The sequence below is a fragment of the Glycine max genome, chromosome 16 (genome assembly GCF_000004515.6).
Source record: "Glycine max cultivar Williams 82 chromosome 16, Glycine_max_v4.0, whole genome shotgun sequence".
NCBI lineage: Eukaryota > Viridiplantae > Streptophyta > Magnoliopsida > Fabales > Fabaceae > Glycine > Glycine max.
In genome coordinates this window covers 11,707,089-11,733,287 of record NC_038252.2, presented here as the reverse complement: position 1 = coordinate 11,733,287, position 26,199 = coordinate 11,707,089, and the positions used below count along the sequence as shown (strand labels likewise).

Sequence of the window (26,199 nt, the reverse complement as noted above, 5' to 3'; positions counted from 1 at the left end):
GAAAGGTTCCCTGCTATGGTGCTAACCCAAGCTAAGATTAACCATGCCATCTCCTCATCACCTTTGGAAATTGCAGCGCTGAGGCTGCAACTCTTGCTCCAAGCAATAGAACTAAAAAATGTATAAATAGAAGATTGTGTGATACATCAAATTCAAATGAATACTCTTGGTAAATATGGATATCAATCTAGTGTAGGCAATTTTGTTGTTGTGAAAATATGTACTAAAATATAGTTTAGACAAGAAATCAATTTGACTAAAGTTGACATAATATTTTTTCAGATTTCTTTTTTTTTTTTTTTGCTTCTAAACTTACAATAAGGGTGAAAATATGTCATTTAAATCTTTAGAACAAATTCATATGTTCATAATAGACATCTGGATTTGTGACTAAATATGAAAATACCTTTTTTTTCATGAGACAATTGAAAATTTAGGGGAAAATAAATTAGTTATTTATATTTCTTTTTGTGTTGCGATATATTTATAAATTCAGTGTCTCTTTATATATTGGCAAGTATTATATAAAATAATAATTAAATAAAAAAATAACCAAAATGCAAAAATCGTTGGATTACATATGAATTTGATACAATTTGTTTTTGTGATATTGTTTAATAAAAGGTGTGTATGATAACTAGAGTTTCCAAATTCCAATTCATCTCTATTGGTTCAAGGAACAAGTATGTATGTTATAGTTTATTTTATTTTTCTATTTTATTGTAAATAAAATTTAATTGTTTATGTTGTTTATATTTGTAGGTTATAAATGAGCCTATAAATGTGAGAAACCAACACTTAAAGGATTTATTGTATGGTCCTATGAGTTACGTTAAAGAATGGCGCATATACTTTGTCAATGGATACAAATTCCACACTTAAGCATGGATTGAGGGGAAGAAAACAATAAATAGGGGGGTTCACATAAAGGGCCTTACAGAAGGAGGCACAAATGATTTTTATGGGTAATTCAACATATATATGAGTTAGAGTATAATACTATAAGTTATCCTACGTGAGTAGTATTATTTTATTATCATTATTTTGATCCTATGGGTAGAAGAACTAGAGTTGATCCTAAATATGACACTATGGAAATTCAAATGGATAAAAGATATAATTTATTTGACCCATTCATCAGTTCACATAATGTAAGGCAAGTGTATTATGTGTCATATCCAGCAATAAGAAGAGACAAACGTGGTTGGTGTGTTGCAATTAAAACAAAATCAAGGGGTTACATAGAAATCGATAATGTACAAGATGATGTGCCTTACCAAGTAGAGGAAATGTCACATGTCAATGAAGTCGTTGAAGTTGAAAGTATTTCTAGATTGCAAGATTTAAAGAGGTGGCGTTGAAGAAGTATACCCTACTAATCTGTTGACAAAAGAAGAAGAATCAAATAATTTGAATGAAGAATCAAATAATATTGAATAAGACAATGAATTAGAAGATGACTTTGAAGTTTAAAATTTTGAAGAGGATTAGATATTGATGTTTGTTAGCCAGTTATAATGTTTGTTATTAGTGACATCTTTGTTTTGTTGTAATACTTTAACACTTTATTAGTGTATTTTATTTTTGGTGTGAAATGAAATTCTATTAGCTATCTAATTTTAATTCATTCCAATATTCTATTTGATTAATTATTTGTAATATTATTTTTTCTATATATAGATATGTCATCAGGGGTGTTGACCCTCCCTGACCCCTGTCACATGACTCTAGTGGAAAAGGGACAATTGGAAAGAAGAAACGATATATGGTTAGACTACTACCACCTAGAGATAGTCTGCCATCATCTACCATATCCCCATCTACTATATCTATGCTAATCAGATCTTTGGATGTTGCACCTACACCATCTTCACCTTCAACTGAAGTTAGACCATATTCATCTCTGATTGGTGCATGTGGATCGTCCCAGGTACCTACATCAACACCATCCTCATCCCTAATTGATGCACGTGGACTGTCTCCAGTACCTACATGCACACCATACCCATCCCCGGTTGTAGCAAACAAGCCTATTGATGAAGAAGTTCCGAATTTGGCCATGGAAGACCCTCCCTCCCCCCTCAATGATTGTCTTATGGTTACACTTATCAATGAAACATAAGTATTACAAAATTTAAATAATTATCATTATATATGATACATCATTTGATCTTTTACTTTTTCATGAATTATTTTTTCTATTTAGGTTTCATCCATTTAAGGTTGCGGCAAAGGCTATCACATTGTCCATTAGGCAACAATTTGCTAACCCATGGCCTACACTATGAGCAATTCTAAAAGATCATCATGAACTTTTTTTCTAGTATTTTAAGGTAATTTATTCACGTCTTAATGAATTAGTTCAATGGTTGAAATGGATAGTAATGTTGATTTGTTTTATTTGATTTGAAATTTTTAAATTGGTATTTTGCTAATTGTGTAAAATTTCATAACTTTGTGATACTTTAGAGAAAATTGGCTTGGAGATCTGAGGAAGAGAATGAAATTAAGAAAGCTTTTAACTTGAAAGCCTCTCGTAGATTTTTTGAGATGTTTAAGGATGCCTGAAATGAAAATAAAAGACCATATTGGATTGTGTCGCAACCTACCCTTCGGCGGGAGGGCGACGCGTGACTCGCGGGATGCGTGTTCCACGAAAGGAATACGCGCGGAGTCGCCACCAACGTTTATTTGAGGAAAACGTCGGAAAAACCGGAAAAGACGCGATCTACGAACTTTTAAGTGAAAGGTTCGGGAGATGTATTTACGCACGGGGAAGGTATTAGCACCCCACACGTCCGCCCCAAGGGACGGCAGCCTTTAATCGAATGTGCAAACATGACTTTGATTTCTTATGTTCCCTTTTTATGTCTCTATATCCTTCATACCCTTTTTATATTTTCTCTTTTTGTGGTCGACAAGGGTGTTTCCCTTTGCTCCTACGTATTCCTCAATTTGGGATGAGAAAATCAGACCTACGTAGTTCTTTTTTATCAAGTGATTCTTTTTTACTTTAAGAGGTGATCATTTTAAGGCGTTGGACCTTAAAAATGATCCATTTTACTTAGTGAGAAAATGAAATGACAAACTTCAAAAGCCTATTTTTATGGACGAGCTTGACTAGGCGAATTGATTTTAGCCTTTAGTTTCACTTTAGTTATTAATCAATTCGATTAAGAATGAGAAATCCCAAAGAGAAAACGTCCGATTGATTTTCCGCTTTATTTTACTAAAAGATGTCTTTTTGATTATTATATTATTTTTTACCTCTTTTTGATTTCCAACGTGGTTACGGCACGACCGAACGGTCGGAATTTATTTTAACCGAAGTTAATGGATAATACAATTCAAACGTTCGGTGGAAATTTATTTTATTTTTAAGTTAAGCGGGAAATGACTTAAGTAAAATGGCTTAAGCACGTCAACAGGGGGTATAAAAAGTAAACAAAACGAGAATAAAAATGCACGAAACACAATGCGGACCACTACGGGTACATAGAATGAATCGAAAAGCTTGGTTCGAGGTACTTACCCGTTGAAGATCGAAGAACGATGAAGAACGAATGAAGAACGTCGAAGAACGGTTGAAACCTTTGCGAGATTCCTCACGGAAAACGTTACGGAAACATTTCGGAAGCGCCTCGGCTTAGATTTTCTTCACGGAAACAATTTTTCCAAGCAAATTCGAAAGAGAGAGAAGTGCCTAAGGGGCTGAACCCCTTCCTTCTTGCCTTCCTCCCCTATTTATAGCAAAATAGGGGAGGTGGTTGCCGCCCAGCTCGCCCAAGCGAGCTCAGCTCGCCCAGGCGAGCAGGGTTGCTTCCTCCAGAAGCAACCGCCTTCTGGAGGAATATTCCGGAGGGCCCAAGTGGGCCTGGGTGCTATTTGCACCCCCATTTTTACTAAGTACACCCCCTCTGCTGTTTTTTGGTGATTCTTTTTTCGTAAAGTTACGGAAACTTACGAATTTCGTAACGATACTTGTTTTCTTTCCGTAACGTTACGGAACCTTGCGGATTACATAATCATCCCCTTTTTGACTTACGGAATGTTACGGAACCTCACTTAATTATGCAACGATGCTTCCATTTGATTTCCGGTGTGTCACGGAAACTTACGGATTGTGCATCAATATTTTTTTGGTTTTTCGGCATGTCCTGGAATTTCACAAATTGCCTAATGATGGGTGCCAAGCACCTCACGAGGACCAAAGAATGGTCGCACGTCATCGAGCAAAGGTCCCCGGACGAAATTAGGGTATGACAAAATGCAAAACAAAGCCTTGCTTTTATAGACTCTTCATGTCTAGTCAAGACAACCATTAGAAGTGTTATGACTTTTAGAAAAACTTAAAAACCAATTTGAAAAAGTCAAAAACTATTTGAAGAGTTACATCTTTTGATTTTATGCAGAAATAATCACTGGTAATCGATTACCAAATCAGTGTAATCGATTACACAAAGCTTTTATGTGAAAGGATGTGACTCTTCACATTTGAATTTGAATTTCAACGTTCAAAGGCACTGGTAATCGATTACTAAAACATTGTAACTTGATTACAGTTTTTTGAAATTAATTGGAACATTGTAAATTCAATTTGAAAACTTTTTCAAAACAATTTTGCTACTGGTAATCGATTACCAGAGAGTAAAAACTCTTTGGTAAACATGTTTTGAGAAAAATCCTGTGCTACTCAATTTTTGAGAAAAACTTTTCATACTTATCTTGATTAATCCTTCTCTTGATTCTTGAATCTTGAGTCTTGAATCTTGATCTTGATTCTTGAGATCTTGAATCTTGATTCTTGACTCTAAACTTTCTTCTTGAGTCTTGAATTCTTCTTGATTCTTATCTTGAACTCTTGAATTGTTTTTGATTCACTTGAGTTGTTCTTTGATTGATCTTTGAGCTTTTTGTCATCACCTTTGTCATCATCTTTTGTTATCATCATTGTTATCATCAAAAAACCTTTGATTCACCATGAAGCTTTGCTTCTACAGAACGGTGAAGAACGATGAAGAATTTCCACATAATCACTTACGGAAGCATTACGGAAGCACTTCGAATCGATTTTTCTTCAGGAAAACGTGTTTTTTTGCCCAAAATAGTTTAAATTCATAGCTTACGGGTCATGAATATTTTTGAAACAGCCCCCACCCCTATTTATAGGGAAAAAGGGAGGTGCTTGCCGCCCAGAGGCTTCTTGAGGAAGCTTTCTAAGCGCACCGAATTACTAAGTTCACCCCGCTTTTCGTATTTTATGGAAAAGTTACGAAAGTGTTTTGGATTTGATTTTCATCTTTTTTTCTCTTCCCTTTCACCAATGTTAAGTGAAATATGTTTACCCAAGGTTTTCAGAAATTTTACGGAAGTATTACGGAAGCCCCGGAAACCATTTTTCAAAAACGTGGAGGAGCTTGCCGCCCAGTTGCTTCCTTCTTAAGCAACCCAACTTCCAAAATGTTGGCCTAGATTTTTAGAATTGCTATTTACACCCTTATCTTGATAAGCTCACCCCCCCATTTTGTGTTTTTGGCTGTTTTCTTTCTGAAATCTCACGAAACTTTATGGATTCCGTAACGACATCCATTTTCTTTCCAGAATATTGCGAAACTTTATGAATTACGCAACAATGCTCTTTTTGACTTCCAAAATGTTGCATAACTTTACGGATTACGCAACAATGCTTCTTTTTGACTTCCGAAATGTCGCGGAACTTTACGGATTACCTAACGATGGGTGTTAAGTACCTCGAGGCGGTCAAGCGAAGGTTGCATGCCACCAAACAATGGTCCCCGAACGAAATTAGGGTATGACACAAACAAATGGAAGTTTGGTAACCTATTGGCGGCTCCCAACACACTTCCAATGAAAGGCTTTTTTGTTACAAAATTTGAAAGCAATGAAGGTAAGTAAATTACCAATTACAAAATTAGAAAATAGCCCTCAATTTTGGTGGTTGTGCTCTCTTTGGTGATTCACTCAATTTGGAGTGCTTCTTAGTCATATAGCTCTTAAGGTGCTTGGCCCCTTGCTTCTTGACTCAAATTCTTCAAGGGATGGCACCAATCCTCCTTTCCAATTCCCTATATGGCAACTCACAAACAAGGAAACAAAGAGACAATCAATAACCAAAGACCAAAAAATGAAATGAAAGCTAAACTAATAGAGTTTTAACAAGACAAATTTTCAAGGATTATTCAACAATTAAAGCAATGAAAAGCACATAAAAGCAAGCTAGGACTCAAAGAGAAACGTAGAAGGGCTCTAGAGTAGAGTAAAAAAAACTAAAAAAAAGACTCAATAAACCTCTAGTTTTGGCACTTGTTTTCACAATAATTTTAAATTGAAATTTCAGAACTAATATTTGTATAAAATAGGTACCAATTATAGAACAAATTTGTAGCCAAACCAACAAGCACACTTCCCTTTCACTTTTTTTTCCTGGACACTAATTTTCTTGCCAACTTGTGTGATTTTTCTTATTTTTTCCTTTTATCCAAATCACTTGGTTCTTTTTTTCTAATTTTGGTTCAGATATCTTGAAAATTAATTAAGACTTTCAGCTCAACATTGACAGTACCAATTCTCAATAATTTTTACAATTTCGTATGTTCAAATTGCCAGCACCAGCAATTTCAACTTAGAAATCAAGAGTAGTGTTTATGTTGCTTAAGGCTTGGACAATTGCAATTTGTGTTTGCTTATGCTCAAATGTCTTGAATAACACAATTCAAGAGAGCTTAAGACTTATTTTGATTCACAAATCTAGCCACAACTCAGCACCACAACTCAATTTCTTCATAGGCATCATATAGGAAACTTAGAAAATAAAACAAAGTTCAACAACAAGACTACTTCAAGGAATTGATTTAGAACATGTTATGAACTAAATAACATGCATGAATTAGACTCAAAATTCAAAAGATAGGCTAAGAATGACAAGAATACATGAACAAATGTATCTAGAATCCAATCAACGAAATCAAAATTCAACACAAACTTAGAACATAATGTGACAATTATTATTACTAAACATGACTCTAAGAAAACATGGATTAAGTGATTTACACTTATATTTTTTTGTTTTTTTTTCAATCAATATTTTGGAAGAAAATTTAGATTCAAAGGTTCAGCACAAGAAGATTATGACTGAAAAATGATAGAACCTAAAATCAACACAAAAACATGATTCAAGAGTAGATCTATAAAATTTGAACCATAGAAATGCAAGAACAAGTGTAGATCTAAGATTTAATCGGTTTATTTTTTTTTTAATCTACTCTAAACAGAACCAAACCACAAAACAATGGAGGATATACATGGAGAATAAGATGAAGAACAAGGAATTAAAGTGAGTTGACCGAACCAAAAGATAGAGGAAGCAATTAAAGTGATCTAAATTTTGGAGCCAAAATTTTACCAATTATGATTAGTGAATTTTAGCTATGGTTCAACCCACTAATTCAAGATCAAGTCCAGGATTCTCCACTAAGTGTGCTTAGGTGTCATGAGGCATGTAATGCATGAAGGACATGCACAAAGTGTGACTATATGATGTGGGAATGAGGTGTAGCAAGCAAATGCTCACCTCCCCTTCTAAAATCTTAGCACCAGGTACTAGGTCTATGGAAAACTCTATCTCTCTCTCGGGTGGTACACCGGATATATCCTCAGGGAAGACTTCAGGGAACTCTCTGACAACAGGGAGGTCACACATGGAAACCTTTGTCTCTATTTCTAGGTTAGACAAGATCATGTACACTTGAGCATCTTCTTTTAAAGTTGTCACAACTTGGTTGGCAGAGATAAACATCATATCCTTACTGACTCCAGGACCATCAAACACCACAATTTTATCAAAATAGTTTAACAAGGCATGGTTTGAAGATAACCAGTCCATACCAAGAGTAACATCAATCTGGCTCAAAGGCAAACAAATCAGATCAATCAAGAAGGTTCTACCAGAAATTTCCACAGGACAATCCAAACACACCTTAGAAGTTAACACAGAACCACTAGTTGGAGTTTGATCGAGGCTGTACCTGAATCAAATAAACATTAAAATGCAGTAACAAGGAAGTGATCATAGGTCATTTCCCAATGAGCAATGATAAACCAAATGTTCATAACAGATAGTAGGAAAATAGTAACGAATTGGGGGGGGGGGGTTGTTTGCTTTTGTAAATTAAACAGCGAATAGATGCGAATTCAAAAATAGCAGAATTAAAACACGTTGCTTCCCCTTGATTCACAAGCAAGTCTCTTATCCTAGGTTACGAGAGTTTATCCTTTATCAATTCAACCACTTAATCCAACCCTAAATTAAATTACTAAGCGAAATTTAACATAAGGCATTCATTATGTGATTAAGCAACACATACACCAATTACTCATAAACAATCATTAAGCATGAACGTAAACTAAGCGCACAGACAATTAATCAAGCACTAAGCATGCATGAATTAATAGCAACAAATACAGAGTAATTGGTGAAGAGGAAAAACGGAGCAGAATTTAATAGTAATAATAGAACCTCAAAGAGAGTTGTGCTTGATCCTCAAGAGAAAACAACACTGGAGACTTAGCCTTCCATTAATCAATAGAGAACGAACTTTTATTGCTAAAATGAAAAGTAACAACTGGAATTGCAAAACAAAAAAGTGTCTAAAAGAAGAAGAAAAGCCTAAAACTAAAAACGAAAGAGGAGGGCTCAAACTAGAGCCTTGGTGCTATTATATATTTTCAGCCCCAAAGCTTACAAATCTGTTTTAAGTCCAAGCCCATAAATAAAATAAAATCTAGACAAGATAAGATAAGATTTGATAAAATAAAATCTAGATGAAATAAAATCTAAATAAGATAAGATAAGATAAGATCTAGATGAAATAATGTCTAGATTAGATAAAATCTAGATAAGATAAGATTTGATCTACATAAGATAAGATTTGATAAAATTGTCTGCTCTCTTCAAGTCCAAGCCCAATTCTGGATTCAAGCACAATTGCTTATAATTCTCCTAAAATTAAATTAAAAACACAAAATTAGTCCAATAGGCCCAAATGATAAAACTGCGTAATTAATTTGACAATTAAGACTAATCAGTAATTAAAATGGAGCAAAAAGGGTTAAGAAATAGGAGAAAATAATGGCACATCAAAACCCCCCATACTTAGCCTTTTGCACTCCTGGGCAAAATGAAACAATGAATAAAATCCAAGGGTATCAAAGAGAGACAAACAAAAAAATTTACATATTTCTCAATGAACATCAAGGAATGAAAGGAATGGGTAACATCTAACATGAAGAGATCCAAAGAGTCAAGACATTCGTGAAAATCATCCAAGTAACCCAATCATGGCAAAATAGTTAATCAGCTCAAGAATGAAAAGTGATAAAGCCTCACAAGATATACACTCTATCTCTCAAGTGTCTAGGCTACTATTTACCCTCAAAGCACCCATGAAAACCAACACCACATAAACTTGGCAAGATTCAAAAATTGACAATCAACCCATAAGCATAAGCACATGAGGATCAAAAGGTCTTTTAAGGTTGTAATGGGGCCAAGGACAAGGTAGGGAAAAATATGGAATAAGTAGCTAAATCCCAAAGGAATAGAGGAGCAATGGGAAATAAGTGGAAATTAAGCACAAGTAGTAAACCCAAACCCTCTAATATCAACAAAATCAACCAAGGCTCCCAAATCAAGTCCTCATAACAAGACCTCATTTATTCAACTTCACTTCTTTTCTTCTTTTTTTTTTTTGAACAGTACGAATTTGAAGATTAAAGCAAGAACTAGGCAATATACAGATACATCAAGCATGGCCAAAATAAAACATTAAGCATGGCCAAAAATTATATCTTTCAATGAAACATACCCCCCACACTTATTCCCAGCTTATTCCCAAAACAATTCCAAAGCTCCAAAATTCCTTAAGGGTAAGGTGATATCATGGTTTTTCCACTTAAGGCTTGTAATGAGCTTCAAAACAAAGAAAGGGGAACATAGGCTCAAAGGGGCTATCAAAGGAATTAATTCAAGATAAGTCCATTTGGCTAGAAGCTTATAAGAACAAAATTGCCTAAATCATTTCCAAATATGCATGTGAATTAGGAAGCATCAACAAGAATCAAGCCAAAACTATTGTGCAAGCAATCAATGGGGCCAAACACACCAAAAGATTATGATGATGGATGGCTCAAATTCTCACAAAGGTAAACTTATCACTTTCAAATTGATCTTTCAAAACTATCATGACATGTAGAGGAAAAACAAGGATTTCAAATCACAAAATGTCAAAAGACTTTTATTTTTAGAACAATTACCCATTTCTTGAGCATATCCTATAATTCAAAGAAAAATATGCAAAGTTATACATGCAAACAAAATTGACCTAAAATATTAAACTAGAAACCCAACAAAACTAACAAAATTAACAAAACTAGCAAAACCAAAACCAAAGAACACTCCCCCCCATACTTAAACAACACATTGTCCTCAATGTAGCACAAGTAAAAGATTAAAAGCAATTAAACCATCAAATAGAATCGGACAAATGTAGTAAAAGTAAAGGAGGAGATAGGAAAAGAAAAACTCCCTAAGTCATGGTGGAAAAGAAGTAAGCTGAAGTAAAGAGATCTTTTGAGCAAGGACAACCCCCAATGTGTAATTGGATGCATCGCACATTAGCTCAAATGGGGCTGTCCAATCAGGTGCCTCCTTTTGCAACAAGTTTGATAGTGGAAGGGCTACCTTGCTAAAATCTCTTATAAAGCGCCTATAGAATCCTGCATGACCAAGAAAAGATTGCACCTCTCGCACGCAAGAGGGGTAAGGCAATTGTGAAATAACAGAAATTTTTGCAGGATCTACTTCAATGCTCTTATTGAAAATAATGTGGCCTAAAACTATACCTTGTTCAACCATAAAATGACATTTTTCAAAATTTAGAACAAGGTTAGTTTCAGTACATCTATTCAAAACGTTTTCCTGACTATCCAAACAAACATCAAAAGAGGATCCATATACAGTGAAATCATCCATAAACACCTCTATGCAATTTTCTAAAAAATCACTAAAAATACTAATCATGCACCGCTGGAAGGTACCAGGGGGCATTGCATAGGCCGAAAGGCATCCTCCTATAGGCAAAAGTGCCGAAGGGGCAGGTGAATGTGGCTTTTTCCTGATCCTCAGGAGCAATAGTGATTTGCATATAAACAGAAAAACCATCAAGGAAACAATAGTGAGATTTACCTGCCAGGCGTTCAAGCATTTGGTTAATGAATGGCAGGGGAAACTTTTACTATCATCCAAGTAAGCATATTTTAAATTTGATGGCAGAGGCTTCAATTCTGGTGTGGGCAGCTGGATAGTGGTAGAAAGAGATGGTTTCTTAGCCTGTACCTCATAAAGAAAGTCAGAAGTATGTGTACTTCCTAAAACATGGTTAGTTCTATCTGACTTTATAAAATCAATCTCAAGAGGTAAAACATCAAACGTGTAATCAATATCAAAATCAGATTCACTCTCAGCATCAAATTCATACATATGATCAAGTACAAATTCAGATTCAATGCATGAAGAGTGATAGGCATGCAGATTAGAATGAAGATCAGTCATGTATTCATCAAAAATATGGTCAATTATTTCAACACGAAATACATAAAGATCTTCAGATGGGTGTTTCATAGCATCAAGAATATTAAAATGAACAGTTATATCACCAAACTCCATAGATAGTGTGCCTACATATACATCTATCTTAGTTCTAGCAGTTTTCATAAAAGGTCTCCCTAAAATGATGAGAACTAATACTTTAGAAAATCCCTCCTCCATATTCAAAATATAAAAATCAACAGGGAAAATCAGTTCACCAACTCTAAGTAAGACATCCTCTATGAAACCAGCTGGATAGGCAACACTTCTATTAGCTAAATGAATTACCACATCAGTTGACTGCAAGGGACCAAGAGATAGAGAATTAAAAATAGACAGAGGCATCACACTAACAGAAGCTCCTAAATCTAGCATGGCATTGTCAAACTTACTGTTCCCTATAATACAAGGTATGCTGAATGTACCTGGATCTTTACATTTTTCAGGGATTTGGGGAACAGATTTACCAATCAATGCGGAGACATTTCTGCCCATACTAATTCTTTCACTTCCTTTAAGCTTCCGCTTATTAGTGCACAGCTCCTTCAAGAATTTAGCATATCTTGGAATTCGCTTTACTGCATCCAGCAGAGATATGTTTACTTCTACCTTCCTAAATGTTTCCAAGATCTCCTTCTCTGTCTCTTCCATTTTTTTGTTGGAAATTGCTCTTGGAGGGAATGGAAGAGGGATATGCTGCTTCTCTTTAGAGTCACCTACATAGAAACTGTTAGGTAACTTACTCTTTACATTTTCATTTTTGGCATCATCTTTTTCTGGAGTAGAGTGAGGTTGGGCAGGTTCCTTTGGTGGTTGAGGTTCTTGACACTGCTTTCCCGATCTCAATGTAATGGCACTCATATTTTTTGGATTCTGGACAGATTGAGAAGGTAATCTGTCAGAATTCTGGGACTGTTGTTGATTTAACTGTGTAGCCAATTGTCCTATCTGACTAGTTAAGCTCTGAATGGAAGCTCTGGTCTCTTTTGAAACTGCATGTTCTGCATAGTCATTTGTCTCACAAGTTCTTCAAGGGAAGGTTGTGGAGGAGCCTCAACTATTTGCTATTTCTGGGGCTGTTGCTGTTGTTGCTGCTGGATTGGTGGAGGAACGTATGGTCTGCTTGGGCCAGTAGCATTTTGAAAATAAGGCTGTTGTTGTTGCTGCTGCTGTTGTGAAGGATTCGACCATCTAAGGTTGGGATGATTCCTCCATCCGAGATTGTACCTGTTGGAGAGGTCATAATTATTTTGCTGTGGCTGATTTTGCTGCTGAGGTTGAGGAGGTCTGTTGTAGATGTTTCCAGCATAAGCTTCAGGCTGTTCAATTGCTTCAGATTATTGCACAGAAGGGCAAAGGTCTGTGTGGTGGTTGGCAGAGGAGCATAAATCATAGAGTCTGGCGACAGGTGCAGATTTTTTATTCATGGCCAGTTGGGTTACTAGGTTAACCAAGGCATCTAGTTTACCTTCAAGCTTCTTAGTCTCGCCTGATGAGGATGAATTTGTGGCTACTTCATGCACTCTTCTAATAACAATAGCATTACTTCTGGCACTAAATTGCTGGGAGTTGGAAACCATTTTCTCAATTAAATTTCTGGCTTCAGTAGGGGTCATGTCTCCAAGGGCTCCACCACTGGTAACATCTATCATACTTCTCTCCATGTTATTGAGTCCTTCATAAAATATTGGAGGAGAAGCTGCTCAGAAATCTGGTGGTGAGGGCAACTAGCACATAATTTTTTAAATCTCTTCCAGTATTCATATAGGCTCTCTCCACTGAGCTGCCTAATGCCTGAAATATCCTTTCTGATGGCCGTGGTCCTGGAAGTACGAAACTTTTTTTCTAAGAATACTCTCTTGAGGTCATCCCAGCTCGTGATGGACCTTGGAGCAAGGTAATATAACCAGTCCTTTGCCAATCCCTCTAAAGAATGTGGAAAGGCCTTCAGAAATATGTGATCCTCCTGGACATCTAGTGGTTTCATGGTGGAGCAGACAATATAAAATTCTTTCAGATGCTTGTGTGGGTCTTCACCTGCAAGGCCATGAAACTTTGGAAGCAAATGGATCAGTCCAGTTTTAAGAACATATGGGACATTCTCATCAGGGTATTGGATGCATAAGCTTTCGTAGGTGAAATCAGGTGCAGCCATTTCCCTTAGAGTCCTCTCACGGGGTGGAGGTTGTGCCATGTTCTTAGAATGTGCAAAATCAGAATGCTCAAAATCACCAATAACAAAATGCTCAGGTTGCTCAAAAGGTACTAAATGTTGTCTAACTAATCTATGAAATGTCCTATCTATCTCAGGATCAAAGGGTTGTAAGATGGATTGCCTCTAGTCATACATTACATTCAACATGCAAAACTAGTTGGCTTCTTATGCAAGTAACAGTGTAGGTTTGAACTACAGCTACCATTAAATGATATCCAAATGACTTGAAATTTTGTGAGCAACCTTATAAAATGATGAGAAGACAGCACAGAAAATTTCAAATGAAAATTCAAAGTCTAACTATATAAGCTAAAAATGATAAGTTAAGAAAAATAAGAGAATAATACTTGGAAAATAAAAAACTTTTGACAGAATTGCAATTTTTGGAAGAAGGAGACCTCAGCCGGCCTACAGCGACTATTATCGCATGGGAAATTATTTTTCTACCCCAAATACATATATAATAATAGTCATTCTGATACCCGGAGCAAAAGTTATGGCCGTTTGAAGTTGTGACAAAAATCAAATTTGCTACTTTTTTGGAACTTTCACATCTGACCAAACTAAGGGCTCCAGCTATTTTTCCCACAAAATATGGATCAAAAGAAGTGACCACAAAAAAAATCAGCCAAAAATAACAACTCCAGTTCAACAAAAGTGGTTGCTAAATCCGTCGCAAAGCACTATTCACAGCAAACACCAGAACTGAAACAGGGGAAGCGCTGAACAACAAAACTAAAATAGAACACACACACTAAACAAAATAACAAGGTACTAAACAGCACTAACACAATACTAAAACAACACTAACACAAGAATTAAACACTAACACGACACTAGCTATTATGAACCTTTGGACACTGCTCCCCGGCAACGGCGCCAAATTTGATCGAGGCCGTACCCGAATCAAATAAACATTAAAATGTAGTAACTAGGAAGTGATCCTAGGTCGTTTCCCAATGAGCAATGATAAACCAAATGTTCATAACAGATAGTAGGAAATAGTAACAAATTGGGGGGGGGGGGGAGGTTGTTTGTTTTTGTAAATTAAATAGCGAGTAAAATTGAATTAGAAAAATATCAGAATTAAAATATGTTGTTTCCCCTTGATTCACAAGCAAGTCTCTTATCCTAGGTTGCGAGAATTTATCCTTTATCAGTTTAACCACTTAATCCAACCCTAAATTAAATTACTAAGCGAAATTTAACATAAGGCATTCATTATGTGATTAAGCAACACATACACCAATTACTCATAAACGATCATTAAGCATGAACGTAAATTAAGCACAGAGACAATTAATCAAGCACTAAACATGCATGAATTAATAGCAACAAATTTAGAGTAATTAGTGAAGAGGAAAAACTGAACAAAATTTAACAGTAATAATAAAACCTCAAAGAGAACTGCGCTTGATCCTCAAGAGAAAGCAACGCTGGGGACTTAGCCTTCCATTAATCAATAGATAATGAACTTATAAATTGAAGAACGGAATTTTATTGCTACTGGAATTGCAAAACGAAAAAAATGTCTCAAAGAAAAACCTAAAACTAAAAAACAAAAATAGGAGAAAGAGAAGAGAGGGACAAGAGGGGGCTAAACTAGAACCTTGGTGCTATTATATAGTTTTCCAGCCCCAAAGCTTACAAATCTGTTTTAAATCCAAGCCCATAAATAAAATAAAATCAAATATATATAAGATAAGATAAGATAAGATCTAGATGAAATAATATCTAGATGAGATCAAATCTAAATAATATCTAGATAAGATAAGATAAGATCTAATTTTGTAGAATAAAATAGTCTGCCCTCTTCAAGTCCAAGCCCAATTCTGGATTCAAGCCCAATGCTTCATTAATTCCTGAAATTAGATTAAAAACATCAAATTAGCTGAATGGGCCCAAATAATAAAACTGCCTAATTAATTTGACAATTAAGACTAATCAACACTTAAAATGGTGCGAAAAAGGGTTAAGAAATAGGAGAAAATAATGGCACATCAGTAGTCTTCTGAAGGCGAGGACGCGTAGTCCTCTGAAAGTGAGGGCGTGTAGCCCTCTGAAGGTGAGGACGTGTAGTCCTCTGAAGGTGAGGACGTGTAGTCTTCAAGGCGAGGACGTGTAGTCTTCTTAAGGTGAGGGCGTGTAGCCCTCTAAAGGTGAGGACGTGTAGTCCTCAAGGCGAGGACGTGTAGTCCTCAAGGCGAGGACGTGTAGTCCTCAGAAGGTGAGGGCGTGTAGCCCTCTGAAGGTGAGGACCTATAGCCCTCTAAAGGCGAGGGCATGTAGCCTTCTGAAGTTAAGGACGTGTAGTCCTCAAGGGTCCACCATTATGAGAAAGCAAGAGATTGACTCATTGAGAGGGCCAGTCATTCCAAATTCAAAATGATTGGACAGTAGATGTAGGAAATCTATGTAGTTAACATGATTTTTTGGGATCCAGATGCATGTAACCTTTATCTTGAAATGTGGTAAATGCGGACTTCGTATGCAACAATGCGATGTAATGGAAAGTTGTACAATGCTCATGACATTTTTTCCCTATTTTGTGATTCTAATTTTGATTTGATTTTTTCGGATAACACAGATTGACTGTCCTTTTGAAAGAGGTGATAATTCATGCAACCTCATCCTATCCTTTGCAAATCTCTCTGGGAACTCCCTCAGAGTGTATGTTCTGTTTGATTTAAACACTTAACCATTTTGGAGTGATGGCAATGGAGTCATTTGACATTTAATCAATCCATTGAAAACCCAGAGTTTGTCACCCTCTTTTCATTTAAAAACATCGACGGGTGAGAACTTTTTATCTTCCCTAGGTTTGCTCGAGGCTTATGCACAGTGCCCCTTATTGCCCCAGTGTAGGGCTTTGAGGTATCAACCTTGTCTTTTTTCATGACCTTGTTGCAAGGAAGAAATAGTGCAGGTTCTTAAAAATGATTTTTCAAGGACAAGAAACATTTGAAGGATTTTTTTTTCAATTGACAGATTAAGTCAAATGATTTCTATTTTTGATAACTCACATTCTCTCTCAAAAAAGACAAACTTTCAGGAATGATAAAATGAGGTCACATGAATGTCTGTACTTTATTTGAGACACAGCCAATCAAATGTTTTTTTTCTTTTATTTTGAAACTTATTGTTTTGAACTTTACTCGTCGTTTTACGGCACCCTCACCAAATGTGTAGCACGAGTAATTTCTGATTGAACAGTCTTGGAAGTCCAAACTCAGGAGTGCAGGTCGCTAGAGCCAAACAAACCAATGGCTTGCGCCCACATTCCAGTGGAAGCAAAGATCTAATTACGAGAGGATGAGGGACAAAGATGTCAAATTTATCCATTTTATTTAGCATTGTAGCTGTGGTTTACAATAATGGCATAAACTTGAAAATCCTGATGAGTCATTAGAGACATCTAACAACAGCTTTCAAAATTGCCCCATGTGTGGTGTTGCTTGTCAATGTTAGGATTCACAAGCGATTCTCCTCAAATTTCAGCCAGCTTGCATTAATTAGACTTTGCACCTTATGCTTCAAGGTCATATAGTGCTCAATGGAATGTCCTGGAACTCCTCCATGATATGCAAATGTTGCGTTCGAGTCATATCCTTAGAAAAATGGAGGTTGAGGAACCTTGGCTGGGGTTATAGCAACCATTGAATTATCAAGTAGATATAGGAGCAAGTTAGCATATGACACCGGAATTTGGGGTGAATCCTACAGGCTTTTTGCTGCAAAATTCCTTTTTGGTTGGTGTTTTGGTTTGTGCTAAAGGTGGTGTTCATCATTGCAAGTGCGGTAGACCGACTTTGTGGTTGATTTAGGGATGGCCTTTGTGGATTATTGGGTGAGAGGGACTGTTATTGGCTGAGTAATGACATTGTTGGGCTGATGGGAAATTTGACCGTGTAGGAATGGCAGTCATAGAAAGGGTTTCTCCCTCATTCTCATCCTCTTCATTTGCCCCAGCTTTCTCACTCATCAAAGTAGGATGATCAAATTTGCCTCTTTTCAGACCCACTTCGATCCTTTTTCCGGCGAAGACCAAATTCGCAAAGCTTGAAGGTGCATACCCCACCATTTTTTCATAGTAAAACACTGGTAATGTGTCTACTATTATTGTGATAATCTCTTTCTCGGTCATTAGAGGTGCCACTTGAGCTGCCAGGTCTCTCCACCTTTGGGCGTATTCTTTGAAAGATTCATGCCCCTTTTTGCACATGTTCTATAGTTGCATCCTATCCGGACCCATATCAGAATTATACTGATACTGCCTAACGAAGGCAACCATTAGGTCCTTCCAAGAATCAACTCGGGAAGGTTCCAAGTTAGTGTACCAGGTAACAGCTACCCCAATAAGACTTTCTTGGAAGAAATATATCAACAGTTCCTCATCTTTTGCGTATGCCCCTATCTTCCGACAATACATCTTTAGATGGTTCTTGGGGCAAGTAGTCCCCTTGTACTTGTCAAAGTCTGGCACCTTGAACTTGGGAGAGGTGATGATATTGGGTACTAGGAACAAATTTTCTAGGTTAACAAAGGCATAATCTTCGCCTCCTTCAATGGCCCTGAGCCTTTCCTCTAGATGATCCAACTTTCCCATTTCTGCCATAGCATGAGGGTTTTTAACCGTTGTGGAATGTGAGGGGTGTGGTTGTGGGTGATACTGAGGGCCCTCCAAAGTGTTTTGCAGGGGTATACCACCAATTGCTTGCCCTTCAGTGGCATATCCGAGGCAAGGCTCAATGTCTGCTAGATTGTGGTGGGGCATTTCATGTGTCTCCCCCATGGGTTGAGAGACATGTGCATTATCAGTTTGAGGTTGTCAGCTTTCAATGAGTATGGGAGCAGAGTTATTGACATCCTCACTGGGAGTGTATGCCACATTGGGTGGTGTATAGTTGGGAGGCAAGCCATATGGTGGGAAGGCGTGCTTGTTTTGAATTTGCACATAATAGGGGCCGCTCATACTTCTCAAATCTTTGCCTACCATAGCTGAGGTTGGATGATTCATTCGGTTGAGGCCAGATGGGGGCATCGGGTTCACCTTAGCAACAGCGCTGGTAGCGGCAACTGCAACCGCATTTGCTTCCATTATGTTCTTCATGCTTATCATGGCCTTCATCATTGTGGCCATTTTCTCTTTCATGGCCTCCATGTTGGCCTTCATCTGCTTTTGCACCTCCTCTACTTCACCCATTACTCTAGCTCTAGCACGGGTTCGGTAAGGGCACTGTAAAGCATGTTCTTTCCTTTTGATAACAATGATTAAGTTCATTTTTTTCAAGGAAAGAATGCAATGAGCAATGCAACCAATGAAAGGCATGGATGTATGCGAATGATGCACAGTTGAAGTATTGCGAATTTTTACGCAAGACATAGGGTTGAATCAATTTAGATTTTCAACATGGTCCATGACATCTTTGTCAAGGTGAAACTGGAAGTAACATGGACATCAACAATCCTAAATGTGTTTGGCAGTAGACAAAGGAACGATGTAACTTGATCCATCTTTTGCCCCAATTTTTGCATGATGGTTACTTCCATACTTCAAATTGACTTTATGAACCTTTTTCATAAAAGCATGAGCTTGGTTCAACCCCATAACCCAAGGAATGGCAATTTCAATTGCCAATAATTTGACAACATTTCACAGAGATGAATGACTCGAGCATACTTAAGCTATGTATGGCAAATGTAATTATGAAATTGAGATGCCCGAAGAAACATCTTAGTTAACCATGCATTAGGTACCATGTTCAATCATTTTGTTTTTAAGTGAAATGGGTTTATGATCCCAACATGGTTGGCTCATGGAACCGAACATATGCAACTAAGAATGCAGCGTGAATTTTCATGCTTCCTTTTTGTTTTTGTTTTGCAGAGGAAAATGCAAGGATCATGCATGAGTAAACATGAAAACAAATGGTATGCAAAAACATGTTAGATGCAGATGCATGGTGATGAAGTGACTTATGCAAAATGCAATGCATGAATATGGTAAGTGACAAATGCAGGAACGATATGTCCATTACGATGCCATGAAGAGATGCTTATGCGGTGCATGATATGAATGCATTTACGGACACGAGAGACCGAAAAATCATATCTTCTTACTTGCGCATTTGGGGACGCAATGCCCCATGTGTACAGTTAAGAAGGTGATATGGACCTTCCAGCTTCCCGTGACAAAAGACGAGACCAACATACAATGCATGCGTGACGACATGATGCAGATGCGCAAAAGTGCAACAGGGGGATGTACACAACATGGGCATATCCTCAAATAATCATACAGCAAAGGCGTATATGACATTTAGGTTATATGCATGGCAGTGTTTAAAACGCACGCAGCGTGTTCGCTTCGTGCCCCTATTTTAGGGACCTAAACGGGAGGAACTAAAAGGCTTTTAGTGATAATTCCCAAGGTGGTCATATCTCTCTTAATGGTTTCTAGAGGTATCATCCCCTTCGAAAAACATATTGCGGCAGTAGGGACTACCAGCAACAATATGTTATCAAAGAGAAAAACTCTAGATGAGGCTTCGCTATTATCAAGCAAGTCGGAGACCCAGCATGACCACATATTCACCTCCACTCCTTATGTTCCCATGGACCCGGGAATAAGGCCCCTTTTCAACTCACCGTGTGTCCAAATAGTGTTGGTGTTTGTGTGCATCAAATGAATAAATATCTATCTCATGCATACATTTCAAAAACACACTAAAAGCATCAAAGAGTTATATATAAGAACGTAAGAGAAATAAAAGGAAACTGACAAAAGAGGAAGTCATGATATTGCATGAGATTAGAAGACCTAACTCTCTAAAAAGTGTCCCTAGTGGAGTTTCCGACTGTCGCAACCTACCCTTTGGCGGGAGGGCGACGCGAGACTCACGGGTGCGTCTTCCATGGGAGAAAAATGCGCAGAGTCGCCACCAATGTTTATTTGAGGAAAACGTCGGAAAAACCGGAAAGGTGTGGTCTACGAACTTTAATCGTGAAAGGTTCGGGAGTTATTTTTACGCATGAGGAAGGTGTTAGCACCTCATGCGTCCGTCACAAGGGACGATAACCTTTAACCAAGTGTGCAATATCATGTCTTTGATTTGTTTTATTTTCCCTTTTTTACATTTTTATGTCTTTGTATGCCTTTTGTATTTTTTATCTTTTTGTAGTCGACAAGGGTGTTTACCTTGCTCCTACGTATCCTCAATGGAAATCAGACCTACGTAGTTCTTTTAGAACTAAACGTTGGTTAAGTTGTTTTGATCTTTTTCCGCAAGATCGATTTTAACCACACAAAATTCGTTCAAGGCATTGGACCATTAAACGATCTTTTGATTCTTTTGAAAGGAGAGAAACGTTAAGGCATTGGACCATTAACGATCTCTTGGGGTGGTCGACAAAAGTGGGGTTTTTGCTCCTACGTATCCTCAATTGCGATGAGGAAATCAGACCTATGTAGTTCTTGCAAAAGTGGTAAAGTTACATGTTGATTTTATGCTTTTGAACGGTCCATGTTAACCAATAAAAGCAAAGAGGATCGTTTAAGGCGTTGGACCTTAAAACGGTTTTTAGTGATTTTTGCGGACAAAGCTTGATTTGTGAGTTGATTTTAGCCTTAGTTTCACTTTGGTTATTAGTCAATTCATTCAAGGAAACTTCCAAAGAAAAACGTCCGATTGATTTTTTTGATTATTTTATTCAAAGATATTTTGATTATTTTATTATTATTTTACCTTTTTTTGGTTTAACTGAGGTTACAGCGTGAATGATCGGTTAGATTTTGCTTTAACAGTGATGAAACGACATTACAACACAAATGATCGGTTGAAATTCATTTTATCATTTATTAGGCGAGATAACGGCTTAAATAAACGGTTAAAGCACGTTAAAAACGGAAGAAAAGAAAATTGAAAGTAAGCGAAATGAAAGTGAAAGTACACAAAACAAGTAGGGACCACTAAGGGGGCATAGAATGAATTGAAAGATTCGATTTCGAGAACTTACCGGTTGAAGACCGAAGAACGACGAAGAATGAACGAAGAACGACGAAGAATGAACGAAGAACGGTGAAGAACATTGAAGAATTTCCACAGAATAGCTTATGGAAATGTCTTGGAAGCGTTACAGAAGCACTTTGACTCGATTTTTCTTCGCGGAAATGTGTTTTTTATCCAAAATAGCCAAAATGCATAGCTTAGGGGTCATGAACATTTTTGAAACATCCCTCCTCGCCTATTTATAGGGAAAAAGGGAGGTGCTTGCTACCCAGACGCTTCCTGAGAAAGATTTCTAAGCGCATCCCAATTACTAAGTTCACCCCCCTTTTTGTACTTTACGGAAAAGTTACGAAAGCCTTACGGAAGTGTTTGAGATTTGATTTTCATCTTTTTTTCTCTTCCCTTTCACCAATGTTAAGTGAAACATGTTTACCCAAGGTTTTCGGAAATTTTACGGAAGCATTACGGAAGCCACGGAAGCCCCGGAAACCATTTTTCAACAACGTGGAGGAGTTTGCCGCCCAGTTGCTTCCTCCTTAAGCAACCCAACTTCCAAAATGTTTTGGAAGGGCCTAGATTCAATTGCTATTTACACCCCTATCTTGATAAGTTCACCCTCCATTTTTGTGTTTTTGGTCGTTTTCTTTCCAAAATCTCACGAAACTATACGGATTCAACTGCGATGAGTGTTAAGCCTTCCGAAGTGATCAACAATGGTCCTCAGATGAAAATAGAGTGTAAAAATTTATTTACACACACCCCACTTTGCTAAATACACTCCCGTTTCGTGTTTTTGACTGATTTCTTCTTGAAACATCTCGGAACTTTACGGATTCTACAACGATGGGTGTTAAACATTTTGAGGTGGTCAAACGAAGGTCGCATGCCGACAAACAATGGTCCCCGGACGAAATTAGGGTATGACAACAAGTCTTGGGATGAGTACCTTCCTTATATGGAGTTTTCCTATAACCAGGGGGTCCATAGAAGTACCAGGCAGTCACCTTTTGTAGTTGTCTATGGGTTCAATCCTCTCACACCTTTGGACCTAATTCCCCTTCCACTTGACACTTCTTTTATGCATAAAGAAGGTGTATCTAGGTCAGAGTTTGTGAAGAAATTACATGAGAGGGTTAAGAACCAAATAGAGAACCAAATAAAGGTGTATGCAACTAAAGGCAATAGAGGGAGGAAGAAGTTGGTGCTTAATGAAGGCGATTGGATTTGGCTCCATCTTAGGAAGGATAGATTTCCTACTAAGAGAAAGTCCAAACCTAGCCCAAGAGGTGATGGCCCTTTTCATATCTTGGAGAGGATCAATAACAATGCTTATAGGCTAGACCTCCCAAAGGAGTATAGAGTTAGCAACACCTTTAACATTACTGATTTGGTTCCTTTTGCAAGTGTAGTTGATTCAGATGATGAGGGGTTTGCAGATTTCAAGACAAATCCTCTTCCAGAGGGAGGGGACGATGCAATCCTCCCAAGGAGGGGACCCATCACCAGAGCCATGGCTAGGAGACTCCAGGAAGATTGGGCCAGAGATGCAGGAAAAGGCCCTAGGGTTCTCATGAGCCTTAGGGTAGGTTTTGGGCTCATGGGCTAAGTACGAGCCCACTTATCTTTGTACATATTAGATTAGGGTTTCATTATTTTTTGGGCCTTGTATTTAGGGTTCCATAGTGTAGGGAGGGTACCCCACAAATTTAGGGTACACTAGTAATGTAGGATTTTGCTGCCTTTGTATTTTAGGGCACCTAAAGTAGTTTTTGTATTAGGGATAATTTTGTAATTTCACATGCATTAAGTGCACTATTTGATGTGTGTTGGGAGATAAATTTAATTGAATTGGGAGAAGCCAAATCCAATTAAATTTTGGACCAGCCTAAGGGGGAGGTGAACATTTGCTTGCTACTGTTAAACAAGTGGTCTCAGATATCTTAAGAGGGGGGGGAGGGGGTTGAATTAAGATATTACAAACTATTTCCCCAATTAAAAATTCTACTTTGATTTTAATGCAAGTTCCAAGTTCCCTTAAAGATGAATTTCTAAATGATGATTCAAATTAAACAATTTGAATGTAAATGTTAAGCAACAATAAATAAAAGAGTTTAAGGGAAGAGAAAGTGCAAACACAGTTTTTATAGTGGTTCAGCAAAGTCCGTTGCCTACGTCCAGTCCCCAAGAAACCCGCTTGGGAGTTCCACTATCTCTCAAATCCTTTACACTTTCTGAAACACACAAGGACAACCCTTCCTTTGTGTTCAAATGATTTACAACAAGAGACTCTCAGTCTCTTAGCCCTTTGATTAGAAAAAGAAGAAGAAGAAGATGATCTCTCTTGAAAGAGATCGATGTTTACAATGAAGCACTCAATTCCTTATTGAATAACACAAGTGTTTGGCCAAGGAATGTTGGATGATAAGTTATTTTTGTTTGAGAGGATTATGCCTTTTGAGAACAGGGAAAACTCTGAGAGAATTTCATGCCCAAGTCACATATATATAGGCCTTTGATGGTCATTCAAAATTTAAATGAAAAGATGTGACTGCTGGGAATTATTTTCGAAAATCCTTAATGGTAATTGATTACTATAATGGTGTAATCGATTACACAGTTACTTCTAAAGAGTTATGTCTCTTCACATTTGAAATTTGAATTTTTAAATACTGGTAATCGATTACACAACTTCCACTTCCAGTAACTTCCACTTCCAACTTCCATTTTCAACTTTCAACTTCCAATAACTTTCACTTCCAACTTCAACTTCCAGTAACTTCCACTTCCAACTTCCATTTTCAACTTTCAACTTCCAATAACTTCCACTTCCAACTTCCAACTTTCAACTTTGAAATTTAAATTCAAATTTCATAGGGCTGTTTTAAAACGTTCCAAATCACTGGTAATCGATTACAAGCCATGTGTAATCGATTACATACTTTCTAAAACATATTAAAACATTTAAAAGCGTTTAAAAACAATTTAAATCAAATCCTTTGGCCAAACCTTTTGATGTTTCAACTTGGAAGATTCTAGAGGTTTGCTTGATCATATATCTTGGATTTCTTGGATTGAATAAAACTTGAGAAGTGTGTTCCTTTAGCATCATCAAAACATCTTCTTGAAGCCTTGCTTCTACAGCTACACCCCATTGCCACATCATATAGTCACACTTTGTGTATGTCCTTCATGCTTTACATGCCTTATGACACCTAAGCACACTTAGTGGAGAATCTTGGATTTGATCTTGGATTAGTGGCCTGAACCATAGTTGAAATTCACTAATAATAATTCCTTTCTTTTGGAGAATCTGTGAATCAAGTCTCTGCAATATTTTGATTGATTGATAAATATTCCATTCTTTGTTTGTGCTTTGATGATTATTGTTGATTAATTGTTGTTGATGATTGTTTTAGCACTTTTGATTGTGCTTGATGAATGTGGTTAACTTTATGATGCTTGTTTTTCAATGTCTATTTTTTTATCTTTGATTGTTGTTGATAATAGTTACAATGAGTGTGTAGGTTTTATGAGTAAAGAATAGTTATTTTTTATAGAAAAAGCTATGTCTTAGGGTCTGGTAATCAATTACCACTCCCTGTAATCGATTACCATAGAGCAGCAGACTGTAATCGATTACACAAGACTGTAATCGATGACCAGAAAGCCTGGTTAGTTACAGGATAAGCCTGTAATCGATTACCAGAGGCTGTCGATTACAGCTTGTCCCTGCCTATAAAAAGCTGCACTTTCTCTCTTTTTACGCAGAACCCTGTTCGACGACCGGCAAGTGTACCGGATCACGCAAGTTGTATAAAATGGTAAGAACTGAGTATCGAACTCTTGGGGAACTTGTTTTACTTGGTAAAACTGTGGTTTAGTAAATAAGCGTCTTGTTGTAAAAGGTTTGTGTGTAGTATGGACACGTGTGTAAACTAACTAATCAAAGGTAAATAAAAAGGTGAGTAGTGGTGGGTGCGAAAGCAGATGGTCAACGTGTTGGTCTTCCTACTGGGCGACTGATGCTGCTAAAGATGTTCTCTACCTAACAACGTTCCTGTGTTCTATGTTGTCTCCTGGACTGCTAAACCCCGATGTCTCGTGCATGTTTAGCCTAATCCTAATCAAGCATCATCCTCAGATCCCTCTTGTAGGACTAAACTTGACCAGAACTGCATTAAGACATACATACCAACAACTAGGTTACCGTACCCCGATCCCTCGTGAAAATACAATAAACTAGCCCCGTCCTATCAAGTTCTAAGGATCAAACCATTTCCTAATGTTGAATGACCCTAACTAAGCATGAA

At 37.2% G+C, this 26,199-nt stretch overlaps 1 protein-coding gene across 1 annotated transcript in view; it reads right to left on the bottom strand.

Moving 5' to 3' along the window:
• Nucleotides 1-2,465: 2,465 nt before the first annotated feature.
• Nucleotides 2,466-26,199, bottom strand: part of LOC121173676 (uncharacterized) — a 36,512-nt gene continuing 12,778 nt past the window's right edge. Inside the window, exons 3-4 of the mRNA XM_041010342.1 lie at nt 7,592-8,045; nt 2,466-2,564 (exon numbers count right to left, since the gene is read on the bottom strand). Coding sequence (XP_040866276.1) covers nt 2,466-2,564; nt 7,592-8,045 — 553 coding nt within the window. The remainder of the gene's footprint in view (nt 2,565-7,591; nt 8,046-26,199) is intronic.